Source organism: Dermacentor albipictus, chromosome 2, assembly GCF_038994185.2.
Source record: "Dermacentor albipictus isolate Rhodes 1998 colony chromosome 2, USDA_Dalb.pri_finalv2, whole genome shotgun sequence".
Taxonomy (NCBI): domain Eukaryota; kingdom Metazoa; phylum Arthropoda; class Arachnida; order Ixodida; family Ixodidae; genus Dermacentor; species Dermacentor albipictus.
This window is the reverse complement of record NC_091822.1, coordinates 179,094,280-179,108,993: the sequence shown is the minus strand read 5'-3', so window position 1 is coordinate 179,108,993 and position 14,714 is coordinate 179,094,280. Positions and strand designations below refer to the sequence as shown.

Here is a 14,714-nt window from a genome sequence, read left to right as displayed (position 1 = left end):
CACAAATCGGCTGCTGTGGACATGCAGTTAATAAGTGCCAGCGTATGTTTATCCTCTGCAGTGCGTCAAAAGTATTTGAATCGGTATTGCATTACTTGCTTTCTGTTAGTGCTCAGAACACTTTTATAAATGAACAGCATAGCTTTGTGTGCCGACGACCTAAAACTATTTGAGACAGTCAACAGCGTTCACAAACCAAAAAGACATTTTTTCACTCTCAAACTGGTGCAGGAACAACCAGGTACTCTTGAATGCTTGAAATACTATGGCATTAAGTTCAGAAGAATATTTGCCTGGTTGCACATGGCACGATTGCTTTCCAGCAGAACGTTCTGACACGGACAGGAAGAGGCAACAACACACGCTATCAGTCAATGAAGACCTTGTTTTCATGTGTATGGACATAACCAGCCTTTGTTGTCGTCTCTTCCTGTCCTTGTCAGAGCGTTGTGCTGAAAACAAATTGGTCATTAAGTTATATGCGGAAAACGCACCATGTGCAATTTGCATACCCCCTTCGGGATGTTCCACTGCCCAGGGTCGATGGAATGAAAGATCTTAGGGTGTACTTCGACAAAACGCTAAGCTTCTCTTCCCACTGATATCCACACAACGTGCCCGTCACGCTCTTGGAATTTTATGTCGTATATTGCATGATTTCCACTCGCCTGTTCTGTTTCTGAAATCGTATTCTGCTGTGTGCCTTCCACTACTCTGTAGATTGGGTGCCTCTGTAGATTGGGTGCAACTTGCATATCTAATTCCGACCTCATTGAACGTGCCCAGAATAAATTGATATCTATCTCCAAGCGCCACTTTTGCCATTCTGGCGACCATAGTTCAGCCTTCTCATATATACCTCAACTTGCACCTCTTGACTCAAGGCTTAATTAATCAGACCTTTTGTTGCTGTATAAGGTTGTCCATGGCATTATACATTCGCCAAAGCTTCTCGATCATATGCAATTGTGCGTTCCGCAGCAGTATACCAGGCAGCATTCTGCATTCTTTGTCTGGCCTTGTTGCATTAGAGTCTGTGCTATATGTGACTCGACTCCAAAAACATGCAATAAGAATTGTACCTGTATTGACGTACTTCATAGTTTATTTCCTGTGTTTTGTGTGACTATAGATAATCATGTATGAACAACCCCCCTTTTACCCTTCCTCGTTTTCACTTTCCTTATTTGTTTCTTCTGTCTCGCATTTTATCTAGGGCACTCATGCTTTCTGTACATTTTCTCTCACATATTGCTTTTTACGAGCACCAGTACGATGGCTCCCCAGCTGTTCATGTGCACTATAATAAACATTAGATTGATTGATTGCTATAGTAGTAAAAAATCGTGCTTTTTAGATATATACTAGTAAATTCAGTATATATTAGTCATAGACACCTTTATCATTTTTTTCGCTCCTCGTCTCACTGTAATAGTCAAAGTTCATTGCAAGTGTTTCATTCCTGGAACATGCTGCTGTGCCACAGCGTGCATTGTATGTGCTACGCATCTGCGCTGCGTGCCATGAAAGAAGTGTCGTCCCAGGGATGTAGTGCAGCTCTTATCACTCGTTTACAGCGCCTATTGTTTGCGCCACGTCGTTGCAAACAGTACAAACACAAAGCCAGGCCTAGTTGAGGGAGTGCAGAGGTTCCGAGATTCTCCTGTATTTTTCCACGGGTGCCCCACCCTACGTCTGTCTCTCTCTCTCTCTCTCTCTCTGTCTAGGCCCTGCGAGCGCTGCATTGTCTTGAGGTCGCAACCTGCCCGAGGGGGGGGGGCGAGGGGGGTGCTCGAAGGGTGATACAAAGGACTGTGTTGTGTGACCACCACTCATTGGCTGAAAACGTAGCATGCATGTGTGTGTGTGTGTGCGTGTCTGCTTCTGCTGCTGCTTCTGCAGTGTTTCCCCCCTGAAAGCCTTGTGTGTGGTGGGCTGCTCCTCCTCTGCCAGGCGGAGAAGGGACTGGGGAGCGCGACCGGAAGAAGGCGAGAGTGTATCATATGGCACGTGCTTTGCGCCCAGAGACGTGTTTGTGATTGATGTAAAAGAAAGAATAATAAAAGTGAATTATAAAACTAGGAGATGACACGAGGCTGTGTTCACCTTTGAAAGAAAAACAAGGACACTTTTTTTTAATGTCGACAAAAGAGTGCATGTCGCCTCAGTGGCAAGCGAAGCCACTGCAGTGCTGGTGCAACTGCCGCACCCTCGATAGGATGCGTCAGTTGGAAACTCTGCAGCAAATGCACCCAAGGCAGCGCGTCGTGGCAGGTCCACCTACAGGCCGCGCCAGCGCCAGAGGGCTTGCAGGTAGGAGACGCTCCGCTGATATATCCTGCGGACGTGCCAACACATGGCGCCGGCCTTATAGAGCTCGTCGGAACTGAGGTTGTTCAAGACTTCGTCAAGGTTGTCCAGGGAACTCGCCCCCTGGCCATCGCTGCACAGCTGACGACCGGCCGGGCTTGCATCACGTCGTCTACGACCCAAGTCGCGCCCCGCTCGGCGACGTCGCTCTGCCCGGTCACGGCAGCACTTGACCATCTGCTGCAAACGCCCGCGCAGTCTCGCCCAGAGGCGCGCCCACGTTGGTCGGTGTCGCAGCTCCATGCGCGGCTCCATGCGCGGCTCCTGTGGGACCTCGACCCAGTGCTCCAGCATCTTGTTCGTAGGCAGCAGAGACGCATCGTGGAGCGCGCAGACGTGCGTCCGAGGAAGAATCGGGCTGGCGCTGGTGCTTGACGCGTAGCTGCTGCTGCTGCTGCTGCTGCTGCGGTTGGAGGTGTGGTCGCTGCTTCTGAGCCTCTGGTAGACTTGAACGACGAAGTAGCGTCGCTGCGCAAACTTTGTCGTGTAGTCCCTGAGGAGCGACAGGGCTCTGGGCGTGGCCCGGAAGTCTGCGCGCTGGCAGCTAACGTCCAGGCTGAGCGCCATTGAGTGCTCGTCCGCGTCATCGTCGCCCTCTTGTCCGCCGGAGGACGGCGAGGCAAAGCCGGCGGTGCTTGTCGACGTTTCAGCTGATATAAGCGGTAGACTCGGTTCTGCCTCGTCGCCCTCCCACAGAAGGGCGTCGGCGGCGGAGAAGTCTAGCGAAGGAAGCGACCAGGCCGGAGCCAGGCCGCTTTCGGCCTCCGACTGGTTGGCCTCGACGTCGCCGCCCTCGCCCGAGGGGTACGGCCACTGCGGCTGGCCCGGGACCATGGTGCTGCCATACTCGTCACCGCCGCCGGTAGTTGTACTGAACGGCGCTTTCAGCAGGACGTCACTGCATTAACGCGTTGCACATTAAATCGACATAACCTAAACAACCGCAAATGCGATAAGTCAGTCAATGGGCGCTACCGTCGCCTTTGGCTCCGGAGGTTCTGCGACGCGATTGACCCTGAACCCGACCCCGTTCTATCGGCCATGCTATGAACGGCTCGCCCGAGCGCAGCGACCCAGATTATGCGACGCACGCGTCGACGCGGCCAACGCAGCCGCGCACTATGTCGGGATCATTGGCCTCCTCCGCTCACCGCGTGTTGGTGGGCCCCTCCTGGCAGGGCTGCCGGTCAGCGTCTCCTGGAAGCTGGGACGACGTGACCTCCATGGCCGAAATCGTAGGCCGCTTCGTCCTCTTTGCCACAGGGCACGTGTTTGTTGCTGCAGCGTGCCGCCATTCCGAGAGAGCGCGCTGGGTGCACGTTCGCCACTGTCTTTCTGGCAGCCGCGGGACGACGCTCGCACGGCGCTTTTTCTGCACGCTGCAGGCGGCAGCACGTAGTAAAATGGTGAGGCGAAGCTATGACGAAGCTTTGACATCTCGGGAGACCTCGATCGTGCTGCTATTGGCTTTGGTACGTTTCAATCAGCAGCCGGTCACTAAATTAACCTCGAAACAGTCCTACCGGATAACCGCGGCCCGTAAACCACCAGCCATTCAAAGAGACAGGCTCTTTAATGGGTCTTGGAGACCTTTGCCTCGGGGCATGCCCAGCGTGCTCATCCAGGTGAGTATAATGAAAAATGAAATTACGTGCACAGTTCACAACGTTCAGAGAGTGTCTCAGTGGAGCCGTCGACATTGGTGAGTCGGCGTACACGCATGGAGACATCACTGCTGCACCGTGTTGCGGTGGTGCTTCGCTAAAGTATTCAATGCGTCAGATTAATTTATTTTCTCGCAATTAATTGCCAACAAAATTACATCTACCGCTACAGCCATTGCGTACAACCACGACATTCTACCGGTGCGTGACAAAAATGACGTCCTCTCTTGGACATCCGCTGCCATGACAGGGATGTGTGGAATACGTCTCTCGCACGACCGTGAGGCCGAACTTTTGGTTTCCTGCGAACATCCCTTGCATATCGGCGAAGGACATCATGGGGACATGCTGCGTGCACTTTGCGGATGTATGTCGGCGCCTTGTGCACAGTGTTTGCCACAATTGCATTTACAGGTAGCAATACACCAGGCACATACCTAGGATATTTCTTCAGGGGGGGGGGGGCAACCCAAGGTAACCTTTCTATGCAAATGAGGGGGGGTACGTACCTTTACTAGCAAAATTGTGAATATTGCCCACCACTCGCCATGAAGACGCGTAAACCCGCAAAAGAGAATTGAAGTGAGGTGTATCTCACATGTACTTCTGTGAGATACACCTCTCCTTAACTTGGCAAACAACGAACCACATCAAATAGACTCGCGCATAGAAGAAGCGCAGGAAGAACACTGCCAAGAACAAGTAAACAAGCGAAAGTGTAAAATAGAGATTTCTGGTAGTGTTTTTGAGTTAGCTCTGGAGGAATTATAGAGAAATATATATTTGCGGAACAACCACATTTCTTTTGGATCCCTCGTTTACTGCTCTACCAAGTTCAAGGCCAAAGCCGACTCGTGTTCTTATTTGGGAAGTTGCGTAGCTATGCGTGGCAACCAGTACCGTACAACCACGTAGCGCAGGATGCTGCGGTTCTAGACCACGTGTTCTAGACGTACTGCGTCCACCGCAGAAGGTTAGAAAAACGCCCACATTAGCACAGCAGTGAAGCGGCTACGTCAGGTGGATCGACTGATAACGGTAGAAGTGTCATTCAAAACACACGCAATTATTATTCACTTCCGGGGGCGTTTTTTCTAATTCCTCTTTAAATAATATATGTTGATCCATAAATAGTTTCACAAACAATGGCTAAATTTGTTTATTTTCACTTTTCCTTCCTGTTTGGCTGTTGCCTCTGCTCTCTCCATTAGTAGATCGCTTAATTTCTCAACTTTTTGCGACTCTTGTGTCCAGTCGGCAATTTTGCACGAAAAGTGCTGTACAATTATGGAAAAGCCAGACGAGGTAACGGGTGACCGTCATGTTGCTTATGGGTTTAACGGTTATTGAAGGGCTTGCATTATGTCGCAATGTTTTATTTTCTACCTTATCTAACCCATACAGCGGGTATATGTATCCGAGGATCTGCCAGCATTGCGGTGAGCCGTGACTCGAGAAAATAATGAAGCAAAAGGAAAAGTTAAACGAAACTGGCGTTTCCTCCGGCCACACCTCGTTCCACGAGCACACAGACCACCTCACTACGAACCGAATCCTTTCCTGGTCCATGGATCAATCTAAACAAAGAAGATTGAACTAACGAAGCAACAGCGATGCGCGTGATCGTTGAACAGACGGTGACAACTGAACTCATCTCGAGTTAATCGCACGGGCACCGAATCTATCAGAAAACTGGCCTTCAAACCCTAGAAGATGCCGATAACCACCGCCATCCAAAATGAGTGAAAAATCTGACAACATTCCATTCTGTGAAGACGGAATGACAGCGAAAGCTGACGACAGTCAAAGCTTCACCTGCTCCACCTCCGCCGCGGGTCGGCCTGAAGCTGGTGCAACACCAGGCCGAGCCCGGTGGAGGTGAAGCAGGCGTAAAGCACCCTCCATACGTGGGCCGATCCCAAAGGTAGTGCAATGCTGCGCCCACCCGTGGCAAAGGTGAAGCAGGCGTTAAGCACTCCCCATACGTGAACCGATTCCGAAGATACCGAAAGGCGCGTTACAGGTTCCCGAGCCCGCAGGGTATCACCAGGATCGGCCCACATGATGAGTCTTTCTGTTGACGGACGTCGAAAAAAACTTCGGAGGTTAGTCACCCACAACTTTCGCTGTAAAAGGCAGCAAAATGTAGACCGCCGAATAGATTGATTTGTCGGCGTTTTAGGAATGTGCGTGAGGAGTGGTGGCGTGGGCGAAGAGGAGGGTGGGGGGGTATGCCACTTAATTTCGAAGGGGGGGGGGGGTGTCCCTCGGCCACCCTTTGGTACGTGCCTGCATCACACGTTGTGTGTCATGCAACGGGCAGAGCGCCCACACTGTAAAATAATTGACACCCTAAAAAGGGAAAAAAGGTGTAAATGTATCTATAACTCACATCCTTAGGGTGTCCATTATATAGATAACACCCTAAGGGTGGGAGTTACAGACACATTTACACCCTTTCTTACTTTTTAGGGTGTAAATTGTTTTGCGGTGCACGCGTCAAGAACGGATACATCAATTGTTTGCACACGTTACGCGCGCACGCGTGCACGTAGGCGGAGGTGCAGCATCCTCGATTGTTGCTAGGCCTTTCACCAAGCGCAATTGGCTTATTGAACTAATTGAAGTTTTCACAGTTTCGTCAAAAAATGCATAACGTACGACGTACACACGAGATACGGACATGCTAGCTTGGGATTGTAATTGGAACAGGCGAGGAAAAAATTCTGTTACCAGGAAAGAGAAAGCCGCCATTCCTGGACAAATATTAACGTGTATGTCAAAAAGGATCATATGTGGGATAACCTTGAGACATTCGTCATAGAATATCCGAAAGTGGACGTCCAGCTGATGTCCTATTTGTATCCGAAAAGGCGCATAGACATTGAGACATGATTTCAGTTGCCCAAAGGATGTAGTACACTCTTGAACAAATGCACACTCTTTGGGGTGTATATTTGCCGCACAGCGATGGTGGTCATCTGTCTTGCTTGCATTTCCTTTCTTGAAAGCGCTGCGCTCAATACTTTCCTGGAGAGAATGCTCTGTCATACTGATGACGCGCATGCCGTTCGGGACTTGGAAGTGCCGGGCTGGCAGCGTTAAGGAGGGGAGGTGCGGACAGCACGGATGACGATTGTTGCTGTGGAAGGCGGGATACGACTCAAAGGGGTGTAATTTAGCTTACAGGAAAAGTCGTGTAGATATAAGAGCAAACGGCGATAGCCGATATTTACTTGACATTAAGAGAAAAACATGGCGCTGGGCAGGCCATACAATAAGTAGGGAAGATAACCGGTGTACCATTAGAGTTACAGAATGGGTGCCGAGGGCAGGGAAATACAGTCGAGGCCGGCACAAAATTAGGTGAGGTGAAGGATTTGAGGTGATGAATGCACTACACCTGCAGGCTTGGAGTGACGCCTGGCATAGGCGAAAGATGGCGACAGCGAGTGGGGCTATACTAATCCAGGTAGAATCAAATTTGGGAGGCTCACTAAGCTTGAATTGGTCTCCCTGGTGCTGTATTTGGCCACAACCTCCCTGATGATATCCACAACTAACCAATGGCCCTCAGTCCCCAGCAGCTGCGGAGCATCTGACCAAGGCGGCGGTCAGACCCGTAACGCAGCAGAGGGTGCTAAGAATATCTGGGTACGGGCAGGCCGCCAATGAAAACTGACCCTTGCAACGTTTAACACCCGAACCCTATCGAGTGAGGCTAGCTTAGCAGTACTCTTTGAGGCACTAGCATACATTGTTCAGGATATTCTCGGCCTTATTAGTGAGATTAGAAGAACTGGCGAGGCTTAAACATTGCTAAATAACGGCCATGCCCTCTGTTATAGAGGTCTCCCTGATAAGAAGCAATACGGGGTAGGATTCCTAATCCATTCGGACATAGCGGGCAACATTGACGAATTCTGCAGCATTCAGATTATAGCAGTCGTCCAAATCAAACTTAATGAGAGGTATAGATAAAACATCTGCAGTTACAACGATGAGAAAGTCGATAAGTTTTATGAAGATGTTGAATTAGCGACTTGAAAAGTACAAACTCGGTATACAGTAGTAATGCGGGCCCTCAATGCAAAAGTTGGGAAGAATCAGGCGGGTGAACAGGCAATAGGCAACTACGGCGTCGATTCTACAAACGCTAGAGGAGAGATGCTGGTAGAATTCGCAGAAAGGAATAAGCAGAGAGTACTGAACACCTTTTTCAGGAAACCCAGCAACAGAAAGCGGACCTGGAAAAGCCCTAATGGTGAAACAAGAAATGAAATTGATTTCATACTTGTTGCCGATCTCAGCATAGTGCAGGATGTAGAAGTGATAGGTAGGGTAAAATGAATTGATCATAGGATAGTGAGGGCTAGGGTTCACCTCAATTTTAGCAGAGAAAGAGTAAAATTGGTCAAGAAAATACAGGTCAACTTAGAGGCAGTAAAGGTGAAAGCAGATAAATTTAAGCTGGTACATGCAAATAAATATGCAGCCTTAGAATAGAGAGATGATGATGATGGCACAGAGGCAATGAATGAAACCGTAAAGAGGCTGGCTTCAGAGGCAGAGCTCTCCCAAGTAACAAAGGACCTAATAGATAAACTACAAAGAATGGAAGTTTCCAACTCAAGAAATAAGAAAGAATTCGCGGAATTGCCAAAGCTGATCAACAAAGCGGAAGTAAGTGATACTCGAAATTATAACGTGAGAAAGACTGGAGAAACCGTAAAAAATGGACACAGCCTGCAATCAGTGAGAGGGAAACTTGGCATAGGACAAACAAAGATGGATACACTGAAAGATAAGGAGGGTAATATCATCAGCAATCTCGAAGGTATAACAAAAGCAGCGGAAAAATTCTATACTGACCTGTACAGTACCGAGAGGACTCAGGAGTACCTTATAAGAAACAATAATGAACAGTATATTCTACACTGACCTGTACAGTACCCGGAGGACTCAGGAGCACTCTGTTCGAAACAATAATGGACAGTATACAGAAACTCCTCCAATACCTGGAGATAAGGTCAGAAAGGCCTTGCAAGGCATGAAATGGGGAAAACCGGCAGGAGATGATGGAATAACAGTCGATTTAATCAAAGATGAAGGAGGCATACTGCTAGGATAACTGACGGCTCTCTATAGAAGCTGTCTATCGTCTGCAAAGGTACCAGAAAACTCATCGTCGTCATCATGATCAGCCTGGTTACGCCCACTGCAGGGCAAAGGCCTCTCCCATACTTCTCCAACAACCCCGGTCATGTACTAATTGTGGCCATGCCGTGCTTGCAAAATTCTTAATCTCATCCGCCCGCCTAACTTTCTGCCGCCCCCTGCTACGCTTCCCTTCCCTTGGGATCCAGTCCGTAACTCTTAATGACCATCGGTTGTCTTCCCTCCTCATTACATGTCCTGCACATGCCCATTTCTTTTTCTTGATTTCAACTAAGATGTCATTAACTCGCGTTTGTTCCCTCACCCAATCTGCTCTTTTCTTATCCCTTAACGTTACACCTATCATTCTCCTTTCCATAGCTCGTTGCGTCGTCCTCAATTTGAGTAGAACCCTTTTCGTAAGCCTCCAGGTTTCTGCCCCGTAGCTGAGTACTGGTAAGACACAGCTATTATATACTTTTCTCTTGAGGGATAATGGCAACCTGCTGTTCATGATCTGAGAATGCCTGCCAAAGGCACCCCAGCCCATTCTTATTCTTCTGATTATTTCCGTCTCATGATCCGGATCCGCTGTCACTGCCTGCTCACAGTAGATGTATTCCCTTACGACTTCCAGTGCCTCGCTGCCTAGTGTAAATTGCGGTTCTCTTCCGAGACTGTTAAGCATTACTTTAGTTTTCTGCAGATAAATTTTTAGACCCACTCTTCTGCTTTGCCTCTCCAGGTCAGTGAGCATGCATTGCAATTGGTCCGCTGAGTTACTAAGCAAGGCAATATCATCAGCGAATCGCAAGTTACTAAGGTATTCTCCATTAACTTTTATCCCCAATTCTTCCCAATCCAGGTCTCTGAATACCTCCTGTAAACACGCTGTGAATAGCATTGGAGATATCGTATCTCCCTGCCTGACGCCTTTCTTTATTGGGATTTTGTTGCTTGCTTTATGGAGGACTACGGTTGCTGTGGAGCCGCTATAGATATATTTCAGTATTTTTACATACGGCTCGTCTACACCCTGATTCCGTAATGCCTCCATGACTGCTGAGGTTTCGGCAGAATCAAACGCTTTGTCGTAATCAATGAAAGCTATATATAAGGGTTGGCTATATTCCGCACATTTCTCTATCACCTGATTGATAGTGTGAATATGATCTATTGTTGAGTAGCCTTTATGGAATCTTGCCTGGTCCTTTGCTTGACAGAAGTCTAAGGTGCTCCTGATTCTATTTGCGACTACCTTAGTAAATAGTTTGCACGCAACGGACAGTAAGCTGATCGGTCTATAATTTTTCAAGTCTTTGGCGTCCCCTTTCTTATGGATTAGGATTATGTTAGCGTTCTTCCAAGATACCGGTACGCTCGAGGTCATGAGGCATTGCGTATACAGGGTGGCCAGTTTCTCTAGAACAATCTGTCCACCATCCTTCAACAAATTTGCTGTTACCTGATCCTCCCCAGCTGCCTTCCCCCTTTGCATATCTCCCAAGGCTTTCTTTACTTCTTCCGGCGTTACCTTTGGGATTTCGAATTCGTCTAGACTATTTTCTCTTCCATTATCGTCGTGGGTGCCACTGGTACTGTATAAATCTCTACAGAAGTCCTTAGCCACTTGAACTATCTCATCCATATTAGTAATGATATTGCCGGCTTTGTCTCTTAACGCATACATCTGGTTCTTGCTAATTCCTAGTTTCTTCTTCACTGTTTTTAGGCTTCCTCCGTTCCCGAGAGCATGTTCAATTCTATCCATATTATACTTCCTTATGTCAGCTGTCTTATGCTTGTTGATTAACTTCGAAATTTCTGCCAGTTCTATTCTAGCTGTAGGGTTAGATGCTTTCATACATTGGCGTTTCTTGATCAGATCTTTCGTCTCCGGCGATAGTTTGCTGGTATCCTGCCTAACGGAGTTACCACCGACTTCTATTGCACACTCCTTAATGATGCCCACAAGATTGTCGTTCATTGCTTCAACACTAAGGTCCTCTTCCTGAGTTAAAGCCGAATGCCTGTTCTGTAGCTTGATCTGGAATTCCTCTGTTTTCCCTCTTACCGCTAACTCATTAATCGGCTTCTTATGTACCAGTTTCTTTCGTTCCCTCCTCAGGTCTAGGTTAATTCGAGTTCTTACCATTCTGTGGTCACTGCAGCGCACCTTGCCGAGCACGTCCACATCTTGTATGATGCCAGGGTTAGCGCAGAGTATGAAGTCTATTTCATTTCTAGTCTCGCCGTTCGGGCTCCTCCACGTCCACTTTCGGCTAACCCGCTTGCGGAAAAAGGTATTCATTATCCTCATATTATTCCGTTCCGCAAACTCTACTAATAACTCTCCCCTGCTATTCCTAGTGCCTATGCCATATTCCCCCACTGCCTTGTCTCCAGCCTGCTTCTTGCCTACCTTAGCATTAAAGTCGCCCATTAGTATAGTGTATTTGGTTTTCAGTCTACCCATCGCCGATTCCACGTCTTCATAGAAGCTTTCGACTTCCTGGTCATCATGACTGGATGTAGGGGCGTAGGCCTGTACTATCTTCATTTTCTACCTCTTATTAAGTTTCATAACAAGACCTGCCACCCTCTCGTTAATGCTATAGAATTCCTGTATGTTACCAGCTATATTCTTATTAATCAGGAATCCGACTCCTAGTTCTCCTTAGCTCCTTAGTTCTCCTTAGCTCTCCGCTAAGCCCCGGTAGCACAGGACGTGCCCGCTTTTTAGCACTGTATATATGCTTCTTTTGGCCTCCTAACTTCACTGAGCCCTATTATATCCCATTTGCTGCCCTCTAATTCCTCCAATAGCACCGCTAGACTCGCCTCACTAGATAACGTTCTAGCGTAAAATGTTTCCAGGTTCATATTCCAATGGCGGCCTGTCGGGAGCCAGTGATTCTTAGCACCCTGTGCTGCGTCGCAGGTCTGACCGCCGCCGTGGTTAGTTGCTGCGCAGCTGCAGGGGACTGAGGGCCAGGGTTTGCTTGCTGTGTTCATATACGAGGTTGTGGCCAAGTACTGCACCAGGGTGGCCAATCCTGCTCTGGTGAGGGAGTGCGTTAGCAGTTCTGGTCACCGGGATCAGGCCACACTCCAGGCCTGTTTGTGCCATTTCATCAACACGCGGATTGTGCAATTATCAACGCGAGGATTTACTGGGCCACATAAAACTAACAATTTCAGTTCTTGCAAACTTCTGTAGCTTTAACATACAACACAATGCGCTCATGGAGTCGTGCTACCTAGGTAGCCCAACGCGGTAAAGAAGCGGAAAACAATATAAGCGGCAAACGGCATTCCGAACTTTAGCGAAATGCCTTTAAACCGCATGTTGCACTGCAGACGAACTTCGTCGCTTACGCGTCTAACTACAATCGAGTAAAAAAATAATAATAAAAAGGAAAAAACACCGAAGGGACAAAGGAAAGGATGAGAACAAGAAATTTCGCGCCGAAGCGACGATCCATTGCCACCGTTGCTCCTGCTGATGAGGCTTTGCGGGGAATATTTAGAACCGTATCGCCGGCACGTTTTCGCCGGTATTTGAGCCCCCCACCCTGCAACAATTCTTCTTCGATATTCTTCGGAAGCTTTGGCCAGCCCACACACGCGAAGGGCGTTGCCTATTTTGCTCTGAAAACACAAATAAGACGGAGAAGCACTATCAGCGACGCAACAAACTACGGCGCGTTCTGCGCAAGGCCGCCACCAGTGGCGCGGCCATCGGCGTGCACGCCGCGTATAGACAGCGTAGATTTGTTTCTGCAAGGCTTCCATAGGCCCTTTGACCGGTCTCTTTTTAAAGTGAGTATTGGGCACGTGTTCAGAGAGCAGCTCATAAGCTTAGTGGTTTGCAAAGGGAGGCAACGGCTAAACGCGATAGCGATCATACGGAGAAGGTGGCCTGCAAGTGACACACAGCTAGAGCGAGAAGCTTTGCGAATCCGACCGTGCATTCCATGCGCGCGCAATGTCGAGTACAACACCGAGCGACGCGTCTCAGCGAGCGGTAATAATTGCCATGCTTTCACGATGCACGCAAAACAAGCGGGTGGCACATGGTGCCTCGTAGGAGGGGTGCCCGAGCATACATTTCGATTTAGCTATTTTAAGATGGCCACAAATGAACACGCGTACAGATTATTGGTTAGTTTGCGTCTTCGTTATAATAGATGTGGTTCACCAAAGATTCCAACGAAAAGTGCTCGTACATTTCGCTTTTATTTATGAGAAAAACCTGCGGCTCGGAGTGAAAGAAGCCGAACACGAGCATTTCAGCCCAAGAGGACCTGAAACCATGGGCGTATAGTCGCGGAGACCGGTGCTGATCCTTTCGCGCAGGAGCAATTCAATCGACTTTGGGCTTATTTCGTGCGGGGGACCGCAGATGGCGCCTTTGCTTGTTGGTGCCGAAATTCGTGCCTTCCAAACGCACCACTAAAAGCTCTCAGCGCGCCCTCATTGAGAAGTTCAACCACGGCTGATGGAAAGCGGCTGTAGTTCAACTTCGCGTTGCAACAGTGACATTGATCGGGAGGTTGAAGGCCGCAGCGATGATTTGTTTATAACTGCCAACTGACCGAATGATTTATACTTCGGAGCTCCACAAGAAGGACTCTCACGGTGATGCGGCTCAAGCTTCCATGCTACGGCGCCCCCGCCTTTACATCAACGGCAAACTGGAGCGCGGCCGATCGCGTTCTCGGCGCTTGGCATTTCCTTCGTGCGGATGTACCGTGCCACAGCACAAGCGTTTGCTGCGTGGTGAGTCTTGCAACAGCGGCTATCCTTTTCTTCGTCTGTTAATACCAATTCGATAACTTTATTTGTCTTATCGGTAAGAAATAACGCCAAGAGCAGGACGGGGCAGAAAACTGAGTGGTTCGCGCCGCTCACTCTCAGGTAGACCGAGGCGCAGCGACCTCGGTTCGGTTCATAGAACACACGCGCACACAGACTGCCGCAAAGTGCTGCACACGCCAGTAGTTTACGCCATGTAGATCGGCCAGTTGTTTCAAGAGAGAGAGATTACAGGAAGGCAGGGATGTTAACCAGTCAAAGTCTGTTTCAAGTCTTCATAGGCCAACAGCGGGAAGCACTCAATTAGGCTTGACTGATTAACTGCTCCGTCGCTCTCTGCTTTTCTTTTCTGGAAAATGGTAGCTTATTTAGCGGGAAAAAGCAAGACCAAACTTGTCTATTTAAATACGAGCCTAACCTTGGTGCCTATGACATCATTGTAACGTTAGGGTGCCCGCGAAGTGTTTTTTCTTGATCTGTTTCCTGTGTGACGCAACAGAAACCGTTCGCCGGTGTTGTTTTATTTGCACAGTCACATAACATGATCGTTTGTTGACAATAAGCAACACTATCCACACGTTAGAGGCTGCCACATTGTGTGACGTCATAGAGCTGGTTGTGGGCAAATTTCAGGCTGGAGTCGTCACCGGTCTTTCATTTTACTATTTTTTCTAGCAAACAGTCTCTGGTTTCTGCTAAAGTTGC

At 48.6% G+C, this 14,714-nt stretch overlaps 1 protein-coding gene across 1 annotated transcript; it reads right to left on the bottom strand.

Annotated features, from left to right (window-relative positions):
• Window positions 1-2,101: 2,101 nt before the first annotated feature.
• Window positions 2,102-3,671, bottom strand: LOC139055644 (uncharacterized). Its single transcript, XM_070533171.1, has 2 exons — window positions 3,522-3,671; window positions 2,102-3,268 (listed from the first exon to the last, which is right to left on the bottom strand). Exons 1-2 carry the CDS (start codon window positions 3,593-3,595, stop codon window positions 2,281-2,283), a joined length of 1,062 nt encoding a protein of 353 aa, XP_070389272.1. The 5' UTR covers window positions 3,596-3,671; the 3' UTR covers window positions 2,102-2,280.
• Window positions 3,672-14,714: the final 11,043 nt, after the last annotated feature.